The sequence below is a fragment of the Ambystoma mexicanum genome, chromosome 5q, assembly GCF_040938575.1.
Source record: "Ambystoma mexicanum isolate Mex_15411 chromosome 5q, UKY_AmexF1_1, whole genome shotgun sequence".
NCBI classification, from domain to species: domain Eukaryota; kingdom Metazoa; phylum Chordata; class Amphibia; order Caudata; family Ambystomatidae; genus Ambystoma; species Ambystoma mexicanum.
This window is the reverse complement of record NC_090933.1, coordinates 210,751,284-210,778,742: the sequence shown is the minus strand read 5'-3', so window position 1 is coordinate 210,778,742 and position 27,459 is coordinate 210,751,284. Positions and strand designations below refer to the sequence as shown.

At 45.3% G+C, this 27,459-nt stretch overlaps 1 protein-coding gene across 6 annotated transcripts in view; it reads left to right on the top strand.

Annotated features, from left to right (window-relative positions):
• Positions 1 to 27,459, top strand: part of ZNF236 (zinc finger protein 236) — a 2,444,547-nt gene that overhangs the window by 2,353,153 nt on the left and 63,935 nt on the right. For all 6 annotated transcript variants that reach the window (XM_069620724.1, XM_069620725.1, XM_069620723.1 and 3 more), the window contains one exon: positions 11,538 to 11,667. In XM_069620724.1, coding sequence (XP_069476825.1) covers positions 11,538 to 11,667 — 130 coding nt within the window. The remainder of the gene's footprint in view (positions 1 to 11,537; positions 11,668 to 27,459) is intronic.

Below are 27,459 nucleotides of genomic sequence, written 5' to 3'. Positions count from 1 at the left end.
CCTCAACCACTCCACTCCTCCTCCTTGGTGACCTTAACATTCACCTCGATTCTCCCTGTCCCTCAACTTTGCTCTTTCGCGACCTCTACGATTCCCTCTCCATCCTCCACTCTGGCCCATCACACACTGCAGGGCACACACTTGATGTCTTGATCTCCGCTAGCCTCCCCTTCTCTATCCCTCTCTCCACTCCCCTCTCTTAGAGTGACCACTACCTCCTCTCCTCTTATCTCTCTCTTTCCCCCCAAGCCAAGCCTATCCCAACACTGCCACCTACCTTCCTAGATATCCGGCACATGCACATAAAGCGTGTGTCAGTCGAAGCTTTTGCTGCCACCTACTCTCCTCCCCCCCACACCCTCTGGCTGACTCACACCCTGACACAGCCCTATCTTTTCTCTATTCTTCTATTTCTGATACTCTTGATGTTCTTGCCCCTGTCATGAGGATCCGTCTGAAGTCCAAAGCCAGCCAAGTTCAATTCCTGGTATGACTCCGACCTAGCTACACTTAAACGTAAGTGTAGGGCGGCTGAGAGAAAATGGAGGGATTCCTGTTCATCCTCTGACAAACTGGCCTGTCGCCTACTCCAAAGGCAATACCGTCTCTCTGTCTGTACCAAGAAGAGAGTCCACATTCAAGCCTGTGTCTCTGCGGCATCTAACAGCTCGGCTGAACTCTTTAAAATCTGCATGGAGCTGGCCAACACTGCTGCAGTCTCTACCCCTCCCCTTACCTCTCAGGCTCTTTGCAATGCCCTGGCCTCTCACTTTATCTCAAAAACCCAGGACATCTTGTCCACCCTCTCCTCCACTCCCGCCTCTCTCCGTCTGTACTTACTGACCCGCCTCCAGCCATCCCCCTCCCTCCTTCTCTTCCTTTCCTCTTTTCTCCCCTGATGAGGTCGCTAGACAAGTTCGATCTATGAAAGCCTTGTCAAAACAGGTCCATCCCTGTTCCTCTAAAACTATCAAGGACCACATTGATAGCCTCACTCCGGCCCTTGTCGATTTCTGCAACCACTCCTTTGCTCAGGATCCTTCCCCTCCCCCCTTAAGCACTCCCTTGTGCATCCTCTCCTCAAGAAACCCACATCTGTTCCCTCTTGTCCAGCCAACTATTGCCCAATTTCCTTTTACCCCCTTCTTGGACCAACTCCTTGAAAAGCTGGCCATCTCTCAGCTAATCCTTCATTCTGACTCTGTTGGCTGTCTCCTTGACCATCAGTCTGGCTTTAGATCCGGCAGAAGCACGGAAACTGCTCTGCTGAACATCCGTGAAGATCTGCTTATCAACCTTGACTCTAGCATTCCCTCTGTCCTCATCCTACTCGATCTCTCCTCTGCCTTCGACACGTTCCACCATACCATCCTGCTCAACCGTCCCTGTGATAACCTGGGCATCACCGATCAGGCTCTGGCCTGGCTGACCTCTTTCCTCTCTGATCGACCCTCCCAGGTCCAACTTGGGTCCTTCCTATCATCTATCTTCCTCTCCACCTGTGGTGTTTCCCAGGGGTCTAACCTCTCGCCGTGGCTTTTCAACCAATACCTAGCAACTCTCGCCCGCTGTATTGCCATTTTCTGCTCAAACTTCCAGTGCTACGCGGATGACACTCAACTCATTTTCAGGCTGCCCTTGGCCACCTCCTCCACTTCTCTCATCACTGATTGCCTAACTGCCATTCAAGATTGAGGGGCGCCAACGATCTTTGTCTGAATGCCAGCAAGACTGAGATCCTCCTCATCGGCACACCATCACCTTTCTTTCTCCTCACTCTCTGGCCGGCATCCCTTGGCCCTCCTCCTATCCCCACCTGCGTGGCCAAGAACCTTGGTGTCACCTTTGATTCCACACTCTCCTTCTCCGCCCACATCGCTGATGTATCAAAAAACTCTAACTTCCTATTGCACCTCCTCAGAGGTACTCTTCCTTTCCTCTCATTCCCCCAGAAACTCACTGTCTCCCAAGCTCTGGTTCTCTCTAAGTTGGACTATTGCAACAGCCTCTTTCTTAATCTACCTACCTCTACTCTCCGCCCTTTGCAACTTATCCAGAACCGGACTGCGAGACTTGTCCTTGGCCTCAAGCCCTGGGATCGTATCTCTCCAGCTCTGAAATCTCTTCATTGGCTCCCAGTGGATGCAAGGATTAAATTCAAAACCCTCTGCATTGTCCACAAGGCTTTCTGGGGCCTGGATCCAACATACCTTCAGCTATCCCTCCGCAAATACCTCCCTTCTCGAGCACTGCGCTCCTCTACCTTCAACTCCCTCAGGGTCAGTCGTTTCTCAAAGAAACGAGCTGGGGGTAGATCTCTGTCTTCGGCTGGGGCCTCCCTCTGGAACAGCCTCCGAGCAACTCTAAAACTTGAGGAGAACCATCTCCGGTTCTGGAAGCACCTCAAGACCTTCCTCTTTGCTTCTGCCTTTGCCCCCCCTCTCACCTGCTGATTCTACTCTCCCTCGGCACCATGCACCTGGCCACCCTCTTTCCTCCAGGCCCAGGTACCTGCTCCTCTTGCCACCCGCACGCACTGCTTCCGGGCCACCCCTTGCACTGGGATCTGTATCTGTACCCATACAGAACCCACCCTCCTTTTTTTTGTTCTTCCTGCACTAATGAGACCTGCCCAGCCTGCTGCCTTAAACCCAGCACTGCCACTTGTGGCTGCACTCCCTCTGTTTGTTGCCTTTTTATTTATTAATTTATTTATTATTATTTATGTATTTTTTTCCTCCTTGCTCCGCACTCTCCTTTTTGTTCCCCCTTCCATGCACTTCCCCCTCTCCCCCTCTTCCATGCACTTGCGCGTTCTCAATGCCACTACTAAGATCGTTTTTTTTGTTTCTCCTCTGTTCCCCTTCCCCTGAAACACTTGTGTATGAGCGCGATAGAAATGAAATATCAACATCAATATGGCGGGGAATGACTGTCTACTGGAGCAAGTGCCAAGTCTAACAGTGTGCTCCAATGACTATAGTGACCATGCAACTCTTACGCTGGCAGTTATGCCATCTGACATTTGGGAGGCGATTCGCCTATCTGTAGATGTAATGCCTAACCATGCTGGAAACAGAATCTGCTGGACCCAAAAAAAAATAGACAAGACGTGTATTGTGGCCTTTCCTGTGGGGTTCGATGTGGGTAATGGCCTCCGGGGTAAAGACCCGTAGGCCATTGAAGCATGGATACGGGTGTTAACCAATTCAGTCTGTAAAAGCAATGGTAAACCCAGTTTAGTGTGGAAAGCTGGGGAGCATAAATCCTTCAACATAAATATCTGTGACCAAAAACGTAAGATGCGCAGAGAGATCAGAGCATTAAGAGTGCAAGCCCGACACCTTGGCCTGGTCTCCCAGGCGCATAGAGCAATCAAATTAGTAAGGGGAAAATGTAGCTCCTGGCTGAAGCACTACCGGCTAGCTGAGCAAAGGATGGCTTGCCAATACTTTGTCCAGGTAATGATCAGTAAAGATAGTCGTAAAATATGGAAAGTGCTTGCGAAGGCCAAGCGTGAAAAGTTAATTAAAATCTTGAACCCCAATGGGTTACACATGTAACAGCAAAATTCCACACTGATAAGTTAAAACCTGCGGCAGACAATTTCCCTGAGCTTTGGCCTCTGCCTCTGAGCCGCAGGATTTTGTTTGATGCCATACTGAAACTCAAGACATCTAATGCACCTGGTCCTAATGGTCTGGCAAACACTGTGTTGAAGAAAGACCCAACTAACTGATCACAGGTTTTGTTGATTCTTTTCTCACGAGTTTGTAGGCAACAAACTATTCCGTCGTCATGGCAGCGGTCAGTGCTTATTCCCGTGCACAAAAAAGGGGACCGGACTAATGTTAATAACTACCGCCTAATGTCCATGCTAGACGTTGCTGAAACAATATTTGCCTCATTAGTGATAAAGGAACTACAATCCTGGGCTACCACCAAGATCCTTTGCCTCGCCCAGACTCGTTTCCGACCTGGTTCAGGCACTTCTCATAACATCAGTCTCTTGGGTCAGCTCATCCAGACCAGGCGTAGTAGTAAGGATGCTACATTATACATCGCCTTTGTGGATATTAGAAGTGCATTTCACCAGGTCAATAGGGATTCACTATGGGCCGAGGCTTAGAGGCTAGAAGTGCCCGTCTTGGTTAATACACATCCTAGTTCTTCTGCATAGCAACAACTATGCTAGAATAATACTGGACAACAGGGGCGGCGGGGTCTCTGACCCCATATACATAAATATTGGTGTCAAACAAGGGTGCGTAGCCCCCCGCTATATTGTATAATCTATATATTGCTGACCACCTTCCCTGTCTGTCTGCTAAATCTAATTGCCCCCTGAGGATCGGGAATCTGCCGGTAGGTGGCATGTTATATGCTGACAATCTGGTCCTCTTTGATCGGACCATCGTAGGTATGAAAAACATGCTCAACGAGCTGGCTAAATATGCCTCCCAAATGGGCCTAACCATTAGTCTGGAAAAAAACAGTATAATACTTGTCTCCAGAAACAAGGTTAATACGACCAGGATGGTTACCTCAATTGCTATAATAGGTTACACCTTCTCCTTCTCATTTCTTGGTTTAGAGTTTGATGCCCGGGCCGATTATAGTTTAATAAACCATAAGATAAGGAGAGCAAAGTACCTTACACTGCAGGTGTGCACGTTTGCATACAGGGGATCATCAAGCTGTATAAGAAATGCTTTATTCCATCTATCCTGTATGCCCTTGAGGCATTAGCCATCCAGGATTTAACCTGGTTTAACAGAATAGAGGGACACTATTGGCCTTCAGTACTGGGCCTGGGACCTTCTTGCTCAATGGAATACCTCCAGTTGGATCTGGGGTTAACCTCGCATAGGGGCATGGCAGTCTGGTTTAGGGGCTGCTTTTATTTAAAATCCTGCTCTGACCCAGTCGGTAAACTGCTAGTAGTTGAAGGGCAGAGTTTTGACACAGAGAGGGTTCACAGGGGCATGAACTATAAGACCCTTAATGAGACGCTCTTCTTGGAGATAGGCTGGACTACTGAGCACAACAGAAATATGTCTTATTGAAAAAAATCCTTTGCGAAGAAATTCAATAAATGGGATTGGTGCAGGAATTATATCAATTTCTCTAAATTAAAAGGGTATGAAGCAGTATCGCATGTAGTACATCGATACAGAAAAACACAACCATACCTGCTATTACATCCCATCCCGGACACAAGTCTTTCTGCTGAAACTACGTATAAACCAATTGCTGGTCCAGTCAGTCATGGGTCCTTGCTTAAAACTAGCGATTGAAGACAGGTACTGCCGCATTTGCAGCTTAAAAGGCATATTGGAATTGGCTAGACATGTACTTACACAATGTGCCAACCTGGGTCCATTGTATATGTGCAATTTGGGTCGTTTTGTACATAGATATGAGGAAATTGTAGCTGATTCATTCTGGGGCTAGTGCTTGAATACAGACACCGTTGCCATGCTAATTGCCCTATACCGAGTGTGGCTACATGTTTAATCTCTGCTGAGGGGGTCCTTTCCTGATGATGGGTGTTACTTGAATTGAAAATTGATGTTTTGGTGAATATATGCTCCTATGATTCTGGGAAGTTATGAATTTTATTTTGAATTTTATTTTATATGAACTAATGAATTTCTAAGATTGATCTTTATGTGAAATTGTAATTGTTATTATTGTTGCTATTGCTGTATGTGTTCATTTAATTTACTTTAACTCATTTGTATATGTGTATTAACAGAATTTTGTATTTGTTTGTACTTAGATTAAGTTTGTGTAAAGTTTTAATTTTTGAACTAAATCACAATAAACTTATTATTATAAATAAATAAAATGAACTAAATGAAAGGGCAATAGTAAACCATATAAAGGAATTTGCTATTAGTTCTGGATTATTTTCCATGTATGATTTTGTCTTGGAAAGAGAGTGAAAGTGCTATTGGTAGGGGTAGTAGATGAACTAAGATAAATAGCTGATCAGGAAGCCTCCATGGCTTTGATACTGCTAGATTTGTCTGTTGCTTTTGATACAGTATACCATAGAATACTGATTCATCAGTCAGAACGGTTTGGTATCCAATGTCTCGCTTTGGATTAGATTGAATCTGATCTTTCTTAAGTGGAAGCACACAATCCATATCCCGTACTCCATGTGTATCCCAGTCCAGGCCCTTAACCTGTGAGGTCCCTGAAAGATCAGTCCTGTTACCATTATTGTTTAATGTATATGGTGCTTCCTTAGCCTCTCTGATTGACTCGTTTCATATAAAAATGTTCACTTTTGCGGATGATAACCAACTTCTAGTTTGTTTTGACAAAAACAAAGAACATACAAATAGTACAAAACAACACCATCAGAGCTGCCTTAAATATTCCTAAACACGAACACATCTCATCCTTTAGAAGAAACATCCACTGGCTCCCAGTCCATGACAGGATCAAATTCAAAATTCTGACGTTAACACAAAAATCTATCGCAAATAAGGCGCCATTATACCTTAGTAACTTCATCTGCAAAGTCCAGTCCAACAGACCGACCCGTTCTTCCTATACTAATCTGTTTATCATCCCCAGGTATAGAAGACAGAAAGCAGGAGGCTCAAGCTTCACAGCAATAGTGGCCAAATGGTGGAATGCCCTCCCCACACAACTCAGAAATGACACCTCCTTTTGGTCATTTAGAAAAAAATCTAAAAACCCTCCTCTTCAGGTCCGACCCAGCTCAACAATCACCTAGTCCCGCAGATTAATTTACCTACGACAAAACTTGTAAGAATCTGATGTAACAATGTAATGCCATGGACACGTGTAGAAGTAACTATGCAACTGTGTGTGTGTGTGTGTGTGTGTATATATATATATATATATATATATATATATATATATATATATATATATAGCGCCTAGTTGCCTCTGGGCTTTGCGCGCTGTATAAATAACTAAATAAATAAACATACAACAAAAAGCTTTAGAAAACTCTGTCTTAATGCTATAGACAAATGGATGTGTCTTAGCCCACTAAAACGTAATGGCAAGAAGGAAAAAAGTGCAGAATTTTGACCACCTTGTATTGAGGGGGGGGGTGGGAGGGAGACCCCAGTACTCAAAGGCCTTAGTATAAAATTGACTCCCACATAGCCTCAAATAATCTGATCGCTTTAGTCCTACATGCTGCATTCTTTAATTTAAAAAAACTTAAGTAAGATCCTTTATTTCTGCTTCAATTATCCAGTAACCCTTGAGTACCTTTTTGTCTGTGCGGTTAGGTTTTTTTAAATGCACTTTAAGACGGCTATAAATTGTTACTGGCCCAACTCATTCTGGCCCTTTCTACACATTTTTTCCACACCGGTTTTGATGGTTTTTATTGCTCCATTTTTGGTGGTGCAGGGTTAGGGAATATTTATTTTGTAACATTTAACGGTGGAGGCACTGGAAGTGGATTGAAAGGGCATATGGGATGCTCGCCCTGCATTAATTTGCCCATTTGCCCAACAAAATATGGAGTAATGGCCACAGTTAGTTGGCTTCACCATGGGCTGCACCAGACCCGATAATTAATCTGAAAAATCTACAGAATTCAGTTGCTAGAATGATCCTAAGTCTGAGAAGGTTCAGTCATATACAACCAGTTTTGAGAACCCTGTAAATTGGCCTGCATTGCGTTTAAAGCTTTAAACTATGAACTCCCCTGTTTCTTAAGAGAAGCAATGTTTAAGTCTGGAAGGAATCTGCACTCAGATAATCTTGATGCTGAATCCCGCAAAATTCAAAAGCTCTATTTTGCGCCGTTGTATTTTTGAAGGTCCAGGCAGTGGGGATCTGGAATAAATTGTGTGTTAACGTAAGACTGCATCTTATCTAGTGACCGTCTGAAAAAACCTTTAAAAGTTTGTTGATTATTATTCTGCATTGAGTCTACAGCAAATGCAATGTTCTTTTTTTCAGCAGATAGATTGGTACAGCTGGGTCAAATGTTATCATTAACAGTTGGAGGCATTTCCTAACCTCCAAAATGTGTGTATGGTGACGGTGTGTTTTATAAATGTGAATAAATAGAAATAGACTGGCCAGCATGTTGCAGATAAGTTTCAAAAACCCAAACGCTATCCGACAGTAAAGGTGCTCTGCAGCACATTTTTAAGTAGGAGATACAGTTGTTGATTATTTGAACAGTAGATGGTCACAGTTTGTGGTTACCAGATGACTCATTGATATGCATTGAATTTTAGCCCTTGTTAAAAACAAACATATTGACATTCTGTTGGACAATGACACCTTTTTGATTGAAAGGCTGACCATTCTGTAGAACACTTTAAGGCAATTTGAGCTCTGGTCATGTTTCTGGAGCTGTTAAACATGTTATGCCTTCTTACCGTGCATATCTTTTCACTTCGAGGCATTCTTTCTCGTGTGTTTGGCAGTAGCAACCACGCTTATGTGCTATCAGGAGACAGTGTGCACTCCTGGAAACTCAGAACATATCCATCAGAAAGCACAATTGCAAATGTATTTAATTTGATTTTTTGATTTGCTGCAGCAGATTCTTAATCAAACCTTCCACCCACCAATCTTTATATACTGTGGTTACACACAACTATTATTTAATCTAGAGGGTGGCTCTCCACACATTGCAAGACCGTATGACCAGGGGGGCCTGCGGGTGACAAACATTGAGCTGTATTTCCTGGTGTGTCAGCTGCGGCATGTGGTGAAATGGATGGCCGATGAAGTCACGATTGAGACAACCCTACTGCAGACTGCGCTAAGAGGACGGCACCTGAGATACCTCCTCTGAGCTCCGTGGGGAACACAGAAGGGAAGCGGCTACCTGGTGAAACTGGGAATTCAGATCTGGCGCAGAGCTTGTAAAGTGGCGGGGTATCAGACCCGCTCTCCCCGCAGATAACGATAGTGGCGGCGGTGGGCAATAGGATTTATAGTGACTTTTTTGAATAGCTTATTTTCGAATGCCATTTTCTCAAACATTTTGCCGGGGAAAAAAATGTGAATGTTTTTTTTTTTTTAAATGGGGGGGTTCCCCCCAAACCCCTGTTTTTTTAACACTTTATTTTTACTAATGAAGCCCAACAAAAATATATAAATGTAAAATAAAAATACATTCGAAAAACAAAAAATTGCCAAAATGTTTTCGACGAAATTGTGCTTTGAAAATAAGTATTCTAAATATGACTGGATACCGGGCGATAGAGTGGGAGAAAGGAGAACTATAGAGGCAGAATGGGAGACATGTGGAGTGGCCTCATTTGGGGATCTAAGGGGTGTGGGAAGGTGGAAGACCTTTGAGGAATTGCGGGAAGAGTCTGGAAAAAAGTCAGGCCAGTTCTTGCTACATAACACAGTCCTGGGATTTCTCAGTAAGAGGTGGCCCGAAGTCAGGGAGGGGGGGACATAGAGAATGTGGATGTAGAAATGATTATTACAGCGGCAGAAGGGGGACACTAGTTATCCGGGATATACAATGTGCTGCTCGGGTCGCACTGCACTGCAGGAGCAAATGGAAGAGGGAGCTGGGGAGGGAATTTGAGGATGGGGAATGGGGGAGAATCAAACGTTTCCACAAGAAAGTCTCCAGAAATCTCAGGCTACAGCTGATACAACTGGACATAGTGCAGAGAGCATATCTCACGCCGGCTGTGATATCCGCATTCAAGGGAGCAGAAAAACAGGTATGCCCCAACTGCAAGGAGGAGAAATACGTATGTTCTGGGGATGCCTGGTGGTACAAGGTTTTTAGAGGGAGGTGGCACCAAAAGTGGCCCGGGGCTGGGGGTGGGGGGCAGAGGACATTGTGGTAAAAACGCCGGAAGCTTGAATATTGGGACGATTCAAAAGAAATTAGAAGGATAAACCGTTGAGTAAACTGAAGGATCTGATATATATCACGGACAAGCGCATCATAGCCATGGGATGGAAAGATACGAGATGGTGGAGGGATCTGGAGAAATGGTGGAGGGAACTGGAGAAATGGTGCACAGCGGAGACAGGGATGTGGGAGAAAGCTCTTAGGATGCAAATGGAGGAGGCCGGGATCGCCTTACAAAGGTGGATAGTATTGGCGGTCACGCTGTTTGCAAACATGGTAGACAATGTGAAGGAGCTGGAACGAGAGGAGGTAGACGTAACTTCTGCGATTGTGAATGAGTCAAGCGGGCAGGGGAGGAGGTGGGGGTAAACATGAAGAAGAGGAAATGGGAAGTTAAAGTTGAGCTTGTTGCTCAATGTGGTATAATTGTTAAGTTATGCAAAAGTGAATTTAAAAAAAAAATATTATTTCATCTAGAATTGTCCACCAGCTCTACCCTTCCTTTTGACCTCCATGCAGCAGGGGACATTGGATGAGAATGCGCAAAGGTGGATCCTAAGAGAACAAAAAAGGAGAATGACACATGCACACACAGAAATAGACACAAATACCTATATTCCATTTGTGTGTACTTTCTTGTAAGAGTGACACGACGGTCACAGTGCCCAGGTCCGGAGTAAGTCTTTCTGTAGTCTGCTGGTGACTGTTCTAAGAGATCCATATCCAGTCTCTGCTTTCAGCTATTTCATAAGAAGAAGACTGTCTGAGAGGAAAATAGTATCCATCAGAAAAAAACATTGCGAATTATAGTAAAATGTTTGTCAACAGTTCAAGGTAAATACAAATAATAGTGTAAAGATAAAAAAAGGCCTAAAGCGCAAATGTTTACTCTCTGAATTGCATTTTTCTCTTGATGAAGCACTGTATTGCCAGTAGGAAAATATCCAAGAAAATGCCTTAGTCCCACTTTCTTTATGGTTGCTCCAGGTTGTTGCCTTGTTAGAGTGCATATCCTCAGTGTAATGTATATTTGTGGAGCAAAAACAATTGAGCCGTCTATACATAATATAAAAACAACCATCGCCCAGAGCAAAGGAAGTTAATTGTCATTGCAGTTTCCATAACACATTATTTTACAGGGATTTAGCACTGCTTTTAAAACTAGGAAGTCTTAAATATGGTTAGATAAGTAATCTCCAAAATGTTAACCACAAATGGCTACATATCTAAAATAGCTTCACAGCCTAATAGACAGCCCAGAGATTTGCTAGTCACGTTTGAATCCTAGCAGCACACACGCTACCTAGTCTTCTTAAAGCTGAACACAGGGAAAACCGTTCAGTAACAAAAGAATATTGATTGTTCAAGTGCCTAGACACATTTTCATTTTCACAGTGTGGTAGTCGAACAATCATTGTTGTTTTTTTTTGCCATTCTTATAATAGTACTGCTAAAGGCATACTTTCTCCTGGGGAGCACATTTGCATTGAATGGGATGGGGCCTTTACGTTTGACATTTTCTTAGCTTTTGAAAGCTGGAGGCAAATAATGATTTAATGTATGTGGTACCTCTGCCTTTTTTGACTTGTTCATGTGTATACTGTTTTCCCCAATGGCATTGCTACAGCTGTATGCAACGCGCATCATAATGCGTAAAAGAAATAATTGAAATAGAAGTCTGTGTTTTCACTAGGATCATTTGCTGACTCATCAAGCTGGTCCTCCAATAAGTTCTCAGAAGCCGAAAGTCTTCAAATGTGATTCCTGTGAGAAGGCCTTTGCCAAACCAAGTCAACTAGAAAGGCACAGCCGTATTCATACAGGTAACTTTCTCACCAGCCTTCGCTCCTTTAATTTCAAACATGCTTCTTTCATTGGGTCATAGAGTGCTTAAACTGTATGTTTTGTGTACATTTTATAAAGACATGTTCAGTTATATATCCCTGGCAACTGGATTGCGACCTTAGGACTGCTGTAAAAGTAACCTTGCCTTCCTTACCACCTCCATTCCCCCACATCCCTCTTCCTAACACATTCCTTCCTTATGTAGTCCCACTCCAGTGATTTGAAGGGGATAACGCTGCATATAGTTTGTTACAAAACTTCAATATTTAAATACACCATGGCTGTAATAACAGATATATAAGTAAACAAATGCCGCCCCTGGTACATTGCTTACTAGAATGATAAGGCCTATATTCATCTTTAAGAGCATTTCAGCTCTTCAAAATGTGCCCCAAATATCCCCACATACTGTGACCTGGATTGTTTTAAAACCTTAAAGTATTGGATTCTTCTTTGGACAACCGCAACTTTATAAAAGTACAAAAGCGCACTAACTCCCTAAGTGTCAGTCCCTAAGGGTCAGTCATTTTTCAAAGAAACGAGCTGGGGGTAGATCTGTCTTCGGCTGGGGCCTCCCTCTGGAATAGCTTCCCTACCACTCTAAAACATGAGGAGAACCATTCCGGAAGCACATCAAGACCTTCCTCTTTGCTTCTGCCATCGATCCCCCTGTCCCCTGCTGATCTGCTCTCACTTGGCACTGTGCACCTGGCCACCCTCTTTCCTCTGGGCCCTGGTACCTGCGATCCCTGCCACCCTCGTGCACTGCGACCTTGCCACCTCTTGAAATGGGGACTGTATCTGTTGGTATCTGGAATCAATGACATTCTCAGAAAGGCAGGATGTAGCTGTGTATAAAACATAACAGAAATGTGTCTCAGTAGCCGTTCTTTACTTTAATTGATCAATTTACCCAAATAATTCTGCACTCTGTGAAAACTAATGATGAACACAAACGTGAAACAATGGGAACACAGAGAAAACATTGTTGGAAGTAGTTTACAATTTGCTTGAAAGGTTAGTGCTATGGAGTGTGTTTAGCTCGCAATGGATTGCGTAAGCTGACGCTAGAATTCAAAGAACACATAGACGGCATTTTAACGTGGAATCTGTGGAAACCCAGATGCGGACTAAATGCGTTGCGTTGCTGGACTGCCCATGTGCCCGGGACAAAGACAAGTACACACAGGTTGCTTTTTCATGTCGTTGCAATATGCCACAAACATGAACCCAGTACAATGTAAGCCAGCAATAACGGTCAGAAAATGAAACCTTGACTTGTTTGTCTATAAAATCGTCTACAGTAAAACTTACATAATATTCAGCATTTCTATTCTCTTGGCGTAACGCAGTGTGTCCGTTCAGATCACCAAATTTTCATGAAATGAAATTACATGTTCCTTTGTCCAGTTTTGGAATGGTGAACCTTATCATATTTTACGGTATTAAACCCATCCCGCACCCCTTCATTCATTCCTTTCGGAATCCTCTTTCTTCCAAGGTCGAAAACAATTGGACCTTATACTGTGTACGATACGTGGGTGTGCTCAGCTCACAAGCAAAATTCAAAGGCGCTGACCTTCACTACGAATGGGAGCGAATAGCCCTTCAGGCCACAGTGGCATTTGAAATATTTTTGAAAAACAAATTGTTTGCTGCCATCCACCAATGCTGCGTGAAATTTCTAGTGATTTACTTTTTTTAATGAAAAGTTTACTTCCAAATGCCTTATTTATAATATCCCTCTGGAGAACTTCGCACTCTCCCAGCGACTCCCACAGCCAGCCCACACCACCTGTCAGCTAAGCCCGTCTTCTGTTCACACGGCAAATCACGGATATTTTTTTCGCAAGGATCGAGTCTCGAGCCCTGACAAAATGTGCTCATACGAGAATGTCAGAGCAAGCCCTGCTGCAACCCCCTCCTGCCAGGCCACGGTCCCCTGAACCCATGACCCCAGTTCCCTTTGAACGCATCTGGTCGCCAGCCCCTAACCCCGCACCACCTCAACCTCACCTCCCATATACCTATTCTGGATTGGTCATATATTCTGGTAACGCTGACACCTACCCCCACTGCGTTTGAAATCGTAAGACTCTGAGGGCTGCAAATCAAAGATCGGCGCCTGTGATAAGGCATCCGATAGCAACGACCACCAACACATGCCCCCATAAAAATATAGGTCAGAATGTACCTATTTCTCACCAACAACCCCCTTTGACGCACTGTTTTGCTTACAGTCAGTAGAGCTTGCATGCCAAGTATCTTATCTAGCCTAGGTCTCATTTCTTGTGTGGGACTCATATTTATTCAGCTATTTGGACATGTGTTTTGTAAGGCAACTGCAGAACCCCAAAGTTGCTTTCATGCTGTTATCCGACCCTCCGCAGGTCAGTGAAGAACCCACAAGAGTTCGACGAAACCAGGAAGTGTGAAAGCACACCGTTACACTCTATAGCATCCTCCAGAAGGCATGTCTTGCAAAAAAATTGGACAAAGGATACATTTCAAAAGATACTTTGGACACTTTATTCAGACACTTAATATAAACATTGTTGAACAAATAAATAGCTACTAATCATTTGTACCAGGAAGTGAACTGTTCCACGAGGTCTGCTTTCGGTGGACTGGACTGGGCTTCGTTTGGGCCCTCGCTACGCTCGGGCCTGTAACTACAGCCCCGGGGGCATTACCTGGGGCGGTATTGGCCCGCCGCCTCAGGTTTTATTGCCACAATACAATCTAGTCAATATGCAAAACATTATAAGAAACATTTAAACCAAAAACACCAATCCGTCCATGTAGTTGCCTGTTCAGTACCCCAAGGCCTACAGCTAATTCAGGAACCGTGACTCACCTGAGGCAGCGTGTGCATGAATAGAGCCGGAATTGCATTTGGAAGCAATTTACTAGATGTTCTGAGTCGATGCTTCTTTGTGTACTGCGATTCGTTGTACATATTCGGGGCAAAGTGCAGGCTGCAGATGCGGAATCAATCCCCCCTCAAGTACCCCAAGACTTCCTGCACTCAACTTTCAAGCTTGTCGGGCGCAAATCTGCTATATCTCACCCATTCTTCTATCAGATCTATATTCCTCGGGAATAAATGCATTATTGTGCCCTTAGCTTTATTATGGGTCTTAGAAAGGCAACCCAAAACCATACAAGCAGGCATTGTTGAATAATCTGTAAAAACAAAAGTCCACATCGTTAAAAAAAATTATGTTGCATGTATGCGTGAGAAAGATGGAATTATATCATACATTTTTCTGTGCAATGTTTCTTTTGATCACAGAGGTAAAACCTGTGTTGCATAGTCAAATATACACTGGGATAATTTTCTTACAGAGTTGATTGATTCGAAGAAAATTGTAACGTGTTACTCGTCCGTTGAATGTACTTTCATGCATCAAAAGGAAACATGCTTATAGACAGGTCCTCAAAGGATGCAATTCTATCCCTATTGACACTGATGACAATTGCTATATATCGAGAACAGAACAAATTAAACAGAAGTCAATGGTAATGGCAATGAGATGAATGAACATTACACTACTTGGTACATTCGTTCGAAATACATCGAAATTTAGAGATCAGGAAGAGATGATTAGGTGACCTACCCTTACCTTGATCAACAAACAGATTCATCAAGCAGGGTAGTTGTATAACAGGTACCGCGATCACGAGTTGACTTCCATTGCTCAGAGATGTTCACTGGTAGCACATTGACGAGTTGATTTTCGGTGGTCAGAGATGTTCACAGGTAACACAATCACAAGTTGACTTGCAGAGCTCACAGATGTTCTGATGATAAATATCAAGGGGGTTTATAAAGAATTTGAAAAGTGGGTTTGTATGTTAATGAGTGACGTGTATATGGCGTGGTCTTCTGTGGATAGCATGGGCTCGGCCTGCTTCAAGGGGAGCCTGCCTGGAGACACTGGGTCTGGCTAGGCCATGTGTACAATGTCCGCTGTGCAGAAGATACCTTTGAAGTGTACACAGTGTTTGGCACCTTGGCCGTTCCCACCCTGCCAGCCCCCTTGGGAAGGCATGGCCACAGGTGCTAACTGTTATTGATTCTGGAGGGGGGATGGAGAGGCATGAGGCATGCAGAAAAGGGGCCGGAACACTGCTGGATGGATACACACTTATGTGGATTGCAGGAGCATGGCCTGCTTCAGGGGAGCCTGCCTGGAGACACTGGGTCTGACTAGGCCATGTGTACAGTGGCCCATGCGCGGAAGATACATTTGAAGTGTACGTGGTATTTGGCACCTTGGCTGTTCACACCTTGCCAGCCCCCTTGGGAGGGCACGGCCACTGGTGCTAACAGTCATTGATTCTGGAGGGGGGATGGAGGGGCATGAGGCATGCAGAAAATGTGCCGGAACACTGCTGGATGGAGACACACTTATGTGGATTGCAGGGGCGTGGCCTGCTTCAGGGGAGCCTGTCTGGAGACACTGGGTCTGGCTAGGCCATATGTACAATGGCCTCTGCGCGGAAGATACCTTTTAAGTGTACACAGTGTTTGGCATTTTGGCTGTTCCTACCCTGCCAGCCCCCTTCGGAGGGCACAGCCACGGGTACTAACAGTCATTGATTCTGGAAGGGGGATGGAGGGGCATGAGGCATGCAGAAAAAGGGCCGGAACACTGCTGAATAGAGACGCACTTGATTCACTGAAAAATGGAAACAACCATTCATAAAACTTCAGTTGTATTTTATTTTGTTGCTGATGGCACAAATGTATTACACATTATATACTTCGGGTTGCAGCAGTGTGGGAAAATCCCCTGTACTGACCGCTGACACAGGGGAATGTGTCTCTAATGGAACCAACGGCACAGACGGGTATTACCCGTCGAACGCGGCGTCAAAGCCTCCCATGAAGCCACCATGTAAACGAACGATAGGCCACCAGCCTGTACCACCTGTGGAAGAGAAGGAAACAAACAGGTTTTAAATGAACAAGATACGTGTATTAAACCTTAGTTGAAAATACAATCTTGTATCCTATGGCATTGTTGCCAGTACAGATGTTACTTCATGGATAAGTCCACTTGGGCTTTAAAGTGTAGACGCATAATAATATTGAACAACTTTGCATTCTGTTACATTTGGGACACAAAGAAATATTGTTTCATGGTTGTACATGAAATAAAACATAAGATGACCACTATGATTTCCCCAAATCGCGAGGGATGTATAGAATTGCAAGACTACATTCATTTTACAGTGATAGATCAAAGTTACGACAATATAGGAGACAAACATGAAATGTTAGTGGCCTACGTGACATCCCATTTAGAGTACACTTACTCATTACTTGGATTTCGAGGGCGAACTGTTGCGCGAAGTTCTTGCATAAGCACCATCATAATACTCAACACGGACCGTGTGAGGCAGGCTGGCCTGAAGTCATACAGCTCGGTAACGCAGTGCGGCCGTGTCTAGTCTTCCAATATGTAGGACAAGCATCCAGCGTTTTCTCGGCAGCAGCAGGTCTTCTCCTCGGTTGGCATGACCTCTCACTGATTGCAGGTACACCAGGTGGAGACGTTGTCCATGTGACTAGGCTCAGGCTCTTGATCTGGTGATTCGCCCTCCCAATTGTCATCCGAAGCCCCATCGTTTCCTCATCTTTCTCTTTCGAGTAATTCCACCGCAGAATACTCCAGCACATACTGGTAGGGCTGAATTGTTGCCATTATGGGACAAAATTATATTAGATAGTAATGATAGTACTAGTATCTGTTCGCACGGGCTACGAGCAACGAAGATAGTTGAACAGAGCATAAACGAGGCACAGGATACATAAAAAAAGACAGTGAAATGATTGGAAAGCAAATCTGATGCAGTCTGATGAGAAGCGGTCTGTTTATACTTATTGAGGAAAGAGGAATCCTGCCATTTCTATGGAGACTCATCATTAGCTGGTTCACAGAGAATGTTGACACGAGACGTGCATTGGCGTTGTGAAATGAGCGTTACTTGTCTAGTGATGTCAGCCTCGGGGGCGGGGATATGATTTGGTGCCACCAGGGCAGTTCACCTTAGAGCGATGCAGCAACGGATAAGATTAGCACAAGATGGGCGTGCCATGATGCCGGATTTTGCATGTGTAAAAGTGAGGAAAACTACGGTAAGGTGCTTAGGAAATGTTTGTACGATCGATCAACGTATGCTTAAAAACACATGCCCAAACCCTCAGGACAATAATATTTTTGAGCGCACTATTCCTTTAATATTGCTGGTGTTTGCTGGGCATTCCCCAGATACTCCAACCACAATGCTCTCGGACTATACTGCACTAATGATCACCAATAAGGGTAAACCAGGTATGCAGTGTTCTGCAGCCTTGAGTAATTGATATCTTGAGTCGATTAAGCTATGTATAAAATAGCTCTGCCCTGTGAGACCAAAAACAGTTTCTGAAACCAAATGACTTGCATTGGACTAACTTACATACCCACAATGCCTTGTTCATGTGGTTCTGAACTGGAGGTGAACTTCCAGTGATGGTTACTGAGTGGCACTGTGGCATGTGTCACTTGGCCCAAATTGCTTATTCTGCTGACTAAATCTCCCTTTCGAGTCAGAAGTCATATTTGCAAGTAAGTTGTTGGATCCTAGCCTCTCCAGTCTCCTGAACCCTAGAATCCCCAGAACACCACTACCCAGTGGAAGATGGGTAGACAAAATAAGGAAGGAGCAGGTTCTTCAGTGCTCCTATGTTGGACACAATTACAGAAATAAGATGTTGCCATAAATCCATAATTATAAGTAATGTGACTGTAGCCGAGGACTAGCCCGGTAGGTTTCTTAAGAGCACACTACCCCGCTGACACTCACCAGCCCCTCTGTATCCTCCATAGTGAGATTGTCCATGATTTAAACCAAATGAGAAATGTCTGAGGGAGAAAATCCCAAAAGTCATTTGAACGAAAATGACTTTTGGTTTTCTCTCCCTCATACATTTCTTTTTTTTTTTTAATAAAACATTTTATTGCATTTTGGTAACATAAAACATACAGCCCCGTACAACGGGGTAACAAACTTCCCTTTCCCGCCTGCCAATAGTTCCTCGCACGGTCTTATATTAATGAGCCTTTAAACATGGTTCGACACTTTGTTTCTGACGTGTCACATAACCTGGTTCACCTGCGAGTCCTTAGGCGACACCACGATTTGCCGTTATAGATTACTTTTAATGCGCATCCTCCCAGTTTTGCCATATTTTCTGGGCTTTCTCGGGACACCCTTTAGCAGTGTAAACCCTTTTTTCCATTGCAATGCAAATGTCCACATCCGTGATCCATTGTTCATAGCTCGGTGGCCTTTCGGAGCCCCAAAGCTGCGCTATGTTCCTTTTGAGTATCTCAATGTAGTGGATAAGAACGCCTTTTCGTACCTTGTTAGTTCTATATCTTCTTCTATAACAGTTGGTTTGGATTTACGTGTATTCTCTTTCCCATTACCCTTGACAGTTTGTCGCAGCATTGCTGCCAGTATTGTTGAATGATGGCACATTCCCACAGTATATGATAGTAGGACCCTTCCTCCCTCTTACATCTCAGACAGTTCGAGTTAGGGGTCTTCCCCCAGTTGAACAATGCCACTCTTGCATAGTAAATTCTATGTAATATCTTCAGTTGAGTTAGTCTAAGCCTGGAGGAAATAGCTGATTCCCTGGGGTACATTAATGCGGTTACCCATTCTTCTGGAAGTATGTCACCCACCTCCCGCTCCCATTTGGCTTTCAGACCCGACAGTTCTTTTGTAGCAAAGGAGTTTATGACATTATACATAATGGACGTGACTTTATGCTTAAGCAATTCTGGGAATACGTTACGTTCTAACGGGGAGTAATCAGGCATATCAATCAGTTCTGGGAGGCGAGTCTGTAACGCACTTTTGAATTGCATATAGTGGTATTGTTCGTTAGGAGGGAGTGCGAAGGTGGCAACTAGATCCGCAAATGATGTTAACTCGTTCTCTTTTATTACATCTCCAATTTTTGTAATGCCTAGTTGGGCCCATGCTTGCCACTTTAGGGAGTTTGTTCACTTCCGGGAGGTGTCTATTGTTCCATAATGGTTGCGCTAAGGTTAGTTTCTTGTCCCAACCTAAGTATTTATGTGTTTCTGTCCAGACTAGGGTTATGTGTGTCATCATAGATGGGGTAGAAGATCGATCTTTCTTCCGGTAAAGGAGGTTCATGACAGCCTTTCTTGTGTGTCAGGATTCTGTATTTTGTTGTGCGGTAGTGTGATGTCCCCGTGCAGTTTATCATTTGCTATTGCCATTTGACTGGCCCAGTAATAGGTTTGCAGTCAGGGGAGTCCAATTCCTCCTTCCCATATGGATCTTCGTAGGGTAGTAAGTGCTAGTCGTGGGTGACCCCCTTTCCACAAAGCTTTCTAAGCGTTTGGTCTACCCTATGAAACTCACTGGGTGCAATGGGTAGTGGTGCATTTTGTAATATGTAGAGAAAGCGGGGGAGAGCCATCATTTTGAAGAGTGCAGCGCGTCATAGTAGCGTGAGTGGTAAGGACATCCAATGGCTGACATCCTCGGTGAACCTGGTCATTATCGGATGTAAGTTTTTCCCCCACATAGTCTGACAGTTTATGTGTAACTAGTATACCTAGATATCTGAATTGTTCCCTTTCAACCCGGTAAGGGCATTCGTCTGGTATTGCATTGTTTGTCTGCCTCACTGGCAATAGTATGGATTTTGACCAGTTAACACGGAGTCCGCTGAACCTGCCGTATTCCACTAGTATACGTGACACCACAGGGCAGGAAACCTGTGGGTCCGCCTGGTATATCAACAGGTCATCTGCATATAAGGACACCTTGTCCTCCCATCCGTCCGCCCACTTGAAGCCACTCCATGTTTGTGTGGATCTTAACAGGATCGCAAAAGGTTCGATTGCTAACGCAAAGATCAAAGCTGACAGGGGGCAGCGTTGTCTCGTACCCTTACCTAGCTGGAAGGGTTTCGAAGTGTACCCGTTCACTTTTGTCACTGCCACCGGGAAATGGTATAGTAGCTTGACCCAGCTCATGAAGTATGGGCCTATACCCATTTGTCGCATAATTTCCCAGATTGCTTCCCAATGCACAGAGTCGAAAGGCTTTTCAAAATCAATGGACAGTAAGGCCCAGGGGGTTTTGTGGCTTGGGTAGTTTTTCTAATGCTGCGGGCAATCTGTATATATTTTGCCTGGTGGATCTTTGTGGCATAAACCCACATTGGTCTGGGTGCACGAGTTTGTGTATGACTTGTTGCAGCTGGTTGGCCAATATTTTGGCAAGTATTTTGGCCTCACAGTTTATAAGAGAGATGCGTCTGTAGGAAGTGCACTGGTCAGGTGGTTTCTCTGCCTTTGGCTAGACTATTATTGTGGCTTTTCTAAGGTCTGGGGGGAGGCAACCTTGTGAATGCGAGTGTTGAAATAGGTGTAGTAGTTGTGGGGAGATTACGTTTGCACCTATTTTTCTCCATATTTCGACAGGGAAGCCGTTCGGGCCTGGGGTTTTCCCTGATTGGAGTTCTGACATTGCCTGCGTTACTTCTTCCTCAGTAATTTCCCGGTCTAATAGGCCAGCCTGTTGCTCATCTAGGGTAGGAAAGGTGATTTCTTCTAGGATATCGGTCGGTGGCGGTGAAGATGGTGCTCCGTGTAACTCGGCATAATATTTTGCGAATCCCTCCGCTATGTTCTGATCTGTTGTTAGTGGCTCTGGTTCTTCCGTTATTAGTTTCCTGACTTGGGTGAGGCCTAGGTCCCTGCGCTCTAACCATGCCACTATTTTCCCAGCCTTGTCCTCTGTTTCGTATACTTTCGCTCTCATTGCTGCGTGTGCTTGCTTTGCATTGTCTAAGGCTATGTGTTGCAGTTGTTTTTGTGCTAGTTGTAGTGCGCGTTGCGTCTCGGGTTGGTCATAAAATAGGTGATTAACCTCTGCGTTGCGTACCTTCGCTTCAGCTGCATTTAACGCTTCAAGATGTTTTTTCTTGTGGGCTGTAGTCCAGGCTATGATTTCACCCCTTAGTACTGTCTTTAGTGCCTCCCATAGTGTTGTTGGGCTGTCTACAGAGTCTGTGTTTATTTCAAGGTATGTTTCAGTGGCCTTCTGTATGTGTTCCATTAACTCTGGGAATCCTAGGTAGTAACCATTCAGCCTCCAGCTGGGTGGGGGAATTGTTCTGTCGGTTCTATTCGTTATCGTAAGTGGGGAATGGTCTGAGATACCCCTAGGGAGTAGTTGAGCTGCACATGCTTCATGTATGTTACTTAGCGGTAGGAAGAAGTAGTCTAGCCTGGACAGTGAGGCATGTGCACCAGAGTGATACGAGTATTCTCTTGTGTTGGGATGTAGTGATCTCCATACGTCTTGTAACCCCAGTGCATTAGTGAATGTGGCCAGTTTAGTTCGTATGTCTGGGTTTCTGGATCGTACATGCGTCCTATCAAGGTCTATGTCCATGACTTCATTGAAGTCTCCTCCAATCAACGTGAGGTCTTCAGGGTTATTAGCAATAAGGGGCATAATGTCATTCGATAGGGGGGTTAGCAGATTAGGTGGTGCATATACAGCGATCATAGATATAGTGCGTTCCCGGAGGGTTCCTGTCGTGTGAACAAACCTGCCTCCCTGGTAGTGGGTGACTGTATTGGGGCTATAGGGAAGTCTTTTGTCTACTAGGATTAGTACCCCCCGTGATCCCATGGTGAATCAGGCGTGAAAGTCCTGCCGGTAGTTTGTACGTCTAAAAAATGTACACCTCGTACCCGCCAGGTGTGTCTCCGTTAGGAAGGCTACATCCGGGGAGTGATGGTTCAGCGCTTGTAGGACTAGACGCCTTTTGATACTATTTCCAAGCCCGTTTACGTTCCATGTCATCACTGGGATGGTTCTGTGTTTATTTACGTTGGTAATTTGTGCCATGTAATCCGTGTATGTGTGAGGTTGGTATGATGCATGTCTAAGGATGTTTCAGGAACCAACAATCTGGGTAGTGTTCGATCTTGATCATACCTAGGTATATTATTTGTCGAGACTCGCTTGTTCCTCTGTTTTACTGGACTCATTCTCAAGAGAAATACTGCGATGCGTGTGTCGGCATTGGCGCGGTTTTTAACATGTAAACAACTAATAAAAACTTTATCCCCAACTCCCTCCTCCCCATATTCCACCCCCAACTGAAGCATCTGTCGACCCAACATTAACTTTGAAACTGTTAAACCTTCCTAAACTTTATCCCATATGAGTCCGCTCAGCTTTAGCCGGGATCTGCAGTTCGTGTGAAGCTAGAGCCGGGCGGTATAGCACCCTTTTGCAGTGCCTTGTGTTTGTTACCTTGTCTGGGGGGCGGCTGCTAGGTTGGCCGCCAGCCTTGATATGCCTTATATCTTAGTATACCTTATGGAGCATAGGCTCCGTTGCATTATGAATGTGGTGGTTTGGGCATCTTCTGTATTCGTTGCAGCTCTTTTATGCGTTTCCAGGGTGTGGATTCTCCATTTGTTGTTGCTGCTGCAGTTCTATGTCTGGTGGGCGTTCAGGATGTGGTCTATTACGATCTTCTCTTCTCCTCCCTGCAGAGCTCCAGTCGCCATCTATATGCCTCTCGGCCCAGTTCCACGCCTCCTTGGGGTCTGTGAAAATCCACCGATGTGCCCCTATGGTAAATCTTGAGCTGGACAGGGAAGATTAGCCCATATTTAACGCCCATTGAGTGCAGGCGTTTCTTGAGTGGATCAAATGACTGGCGTGCCTTTCGTACTTCTCTGGTGAATTCGGGGAAGAAGGCGATTTTTGATCCGTTATATGTGACTGCCCGTTTTGATCTCGCCAGTTGCAATACCGTGTCCCTATCCCTATAATTTAGGACTCTCGCGATGATTGTGCGCGGCGGTGCACCTGGGGTGATCTTGCCGGTCGGAATACGATGGGCCCGTTCAATGGAAAAGAATTTAGAGAAGGATTGTGCGTCGTATGTGTCCACATGCCATTCTTCGAGGAACAGTTCCATACAGTCTCCCTCTGCCTTCTCGGGAAGGCCAACTATGCGAATGTTGTCTCGCCTGGATCTGCCTTCACCATCATCCACTCTTGCTTCCAGGAGTTTAATGCGTGCCATCATGCTGGATATATTGCTGTTTATCCATCGTAGATTGTCTTCGGTTTCCGAGATCCGTGCCTCCGCCTCCCCAGTGCGTGAAGTCAACTTTTGCAGGTCGTGCCTTAGTAGGGACACGTCCGCACCGATACTGTCCATCTTCTTTTCCATTGAAGTTCTGGAGCTGGAAATGGCACTCATTATATCTCTGAGGGAGATATCTTCCTCCATGCAGTCTGACTCAGATATTGGCAGCCGCTCCGGGGAGCGCGTCAATGGTGTGGTAGCGTACTGTTCAATTCTGCATTGCATAGAGGTCTTCCTGGGCTTATCTTTCCCCATTTCCGGGTATCTGGTGTGGTGTCGGTAGAGGTTCATCCCCCGTAAGGAGGGGAAAGGCAGTGGCGGGGTGAGAAGGCAGATGGGGTTGCTGGACCGGGGGTGATCTCATCGGGCCTCGGTGCTATGTGGATGATGTTCATATGGATCTGCACCAGTTGTGCTGTTGGTGTCCCAGTGCCACTCTGTCTGGGGTGACTACCGGTTACAGGGACCTTTCTGGGATCACACTGAATACAGACTTGCTCATACGTGTGCTCAGGCAGCAATGGTTGTTTCTCGCTATGCAACCATACCTTGTAGCACACACTCGTTGAAGGTGCATGCTCCGTCCAGCTGCAGCAGGCAGCAGCAGTTCAGAGCAGAAGCTCTCTCCACGGTGCAGGGATCACTCACTCCCAGTTCCTCTCGTCTTGTGACCAGTGATCTCACGACTCTACCTTAGGTAGTGCGCCAGTGTTTACATTCACACAGTTCAGGAGGTGATTGGCAGTTGGTGGGTGCCCTCTGTATTTATGATAGCACTAGGCACGCAATTCTGTCTGTTCTGATGGGGATGCCCCAGTCGTTTCGCACGGAGGTGGAGCACAATTCCACTCTGGTTACGTGCCCATGTATTGGGATACCTCCGAAAGTGAAGTTTTCAGTGATTCGAGCCATGTATTCAAGTCAGGCGCATGCAATGGGTACCCACATGTCCTCTGCAACCGAGGGGAGGTCACTGCGTTTATTCTAGGATATATTCCCTTCGGTCTGCATCAGATGGCGTTGGGGTATATCTGTTTAGTTAAGTTCCGCTCTGTTGCCCCCTGCGCATATACTTGGCAGTGTTGCGTGCCTCATCCAGTCTGATTTATGAGGGAGTAGATTGCGCGGCCTGCGCTTGTGTCCGTTATATTGTGGCTTCTTTCCGTGGGGGTGGTAGGGTCGAGGTGGTGGTCGCTCCTTTACACCTCCCGTTAGGCCAGCACGGGGAGTGGGGGCCGTCGGGTGTTCCGTGCCCTCGATGTCCCCTCGCCTTTACAGGTACCAGCAGGGTCGCTGCCTCACAGCTAGAGGCGATCTCCAGGCACCCAGGCGAATTCCGGTTCCTTCCTTTCTCTGCTGGTCCCCCTTCAGAGCTTCTTGTTTCCTCCGCCTATGCCGAGCGCGTGGCGGCCATCTTGAGTACGTTGTGTGGCTCGGAGACCGTGGCTACTAGTTTCTGATACTCCGAGATCGCGCTCCGATTCTGCTCCGCACTTTGAAGCATGCTGCTGTTACCCCATACTTTAAAAAACTCACTCCTGACCACACCATTCCCAGAAATGTCTCTTATCGCTTCCTTTTCTTTCCAAGCTAGTAGGGCATGATGTTTATGCCCAATTCTCTTCTTTCTTGAACCTACGTTCCCTCTTCATCCGCTCCAGTTTGGTATTCAATGGAGACTGCCCTTCTCTATGTATTTAATGCTCTGCTTTCTTCCTGTCACACTAAACTTTCTTCTATCTTGATTCTCCTTGACCTATCAACAGCCTATGATACAGTTGATCACCCTATTCTTCTTTCCTCTCGTCACTCGGACTATCAGGCTCTGTCCTCCTATGCTTTTTCTCCTATCTTTCTGACTAAACATATTCAATTGCATTTCACATGTCCCCTTCTTTACGGTGTCCTCAAAGGCTTGGTGCCCTGTTGTTCCCACTCTACACTATTCCTCTTTCTGCTCTTATCTCTTCCTATAACTTATCGTGTACCTTCATGCTGATGACAACCACATCTTCCTCTTTGTCCACCTTCACTGACTATCTATTGAATCAATTGTCTCCAGCTGCCATTCTGCCATCCAACATTGGATGTCCTCTCACTTTCTTTAACTCAACCCCACAAAGACACCACTATACCCACCTGCTGCCCCCACCCACGATTTACTTTTACTTCCTCTTTCATCCACTTGCAGTCCTCTGCTTGTAACCATGAAGTTATTTTTACTCTGCTCTATCCTTTTATTTTCAACACTGAAACGCTACTTGCACCTGCCATTTGTTTCTGCTCATTCGATAGTCATAGCCACAATATTGTGCAAGTCCAAGCACTTTTCTGGGGCCCACTCAGCTGTCCTCGCAGACGAAGGTGCTGTACTGGATTGGTAAAAAGATTTATCCTCATTTGGTTCTCTATCAGGCAAATTCCGATGCCATCTTGGCAGCATGTATTGCTCGATTGTGCCACGAGATTGCTGAATTTGCTGATTGGTTACTGTGACGAGGCCAGTCTTCTGGCCTTGTCAAAACGGTGAGGGGGAGACATGCCACAGAGTAAACCAGAGCCATGGCAGTGAGGAAGACGGTGGTTGATGGGAGGCACCTAGGTGTCTACACACTATACCTCATCCCAACAATGCTTGCCTTTTTTCTGTTTGTTGCTTGCATCGACAGCAGACAACCTGGTGAAAGCGAGAGACGAAGTAGCGCTCAACTATCACGGCACATTATTCGAGGCTGAGATGCCAATAAAGAAGAAAAGCCCTGAAGGACACAGACAACCTCAGCGATTCACAGCAACTGCAAGAGGAGCCAGGAAGGAGAAATTGGTGCCGCAGGAGACTAGTAGTAGTAGCATGGGAGGAGTAGAAGAGGGACGAGCGTTAACCTGAACAAGTGAAGGCAGGAGACAGACTGAAACAATGGAGGGACGGAAGTTAGGTGTGGAAGGAGTTGAGGGAGAAGTAGCAAGAGTAGAAAAGGGTAAGGTGACAGTGGCCATAAGTGTAATCCGCCAAATCCTACAGAGTGAGTGCAATGCACAACTCCAATCCCTATTAGAACATTAACATCTGGATAGAGTAGAGGAAAGTGTATTTTTCCAACCTGGTGTGGCACATTGAAGAGCATGTATCATTCGTTGAACCATCTGAAAAGCTCCTTACATAATAACTGTGGTTGATAATTGAATAAAAAGATTAAACACTTGAAACGTCTCAAGTCTCTGCAAGTTAAGGCCATTTGTTACACGTGGTGTCAAGTGGGGTCATCGACCCCGATAAAGAGGTCACCTGTAGCCTAGAGAACATGAGAGCAGAAAATGAACATGGAGGGTTAAACAGGAAACACAACCAAAACCTCAAGTCCAAGGGTCGGTCTTTCATACCCTGACAGGGACACATATCCTCACGGAGGTATCCATGGGAAAACGCTTATGATGTGCAGAGGGCCTACACATGCAAGGTCCCCAGAAACTAGAAAGTTATGGGCCTACCCTTGGGTACTTTTCTCCCTGAACACCAAGATTGGACGACTCCACCATATAAACT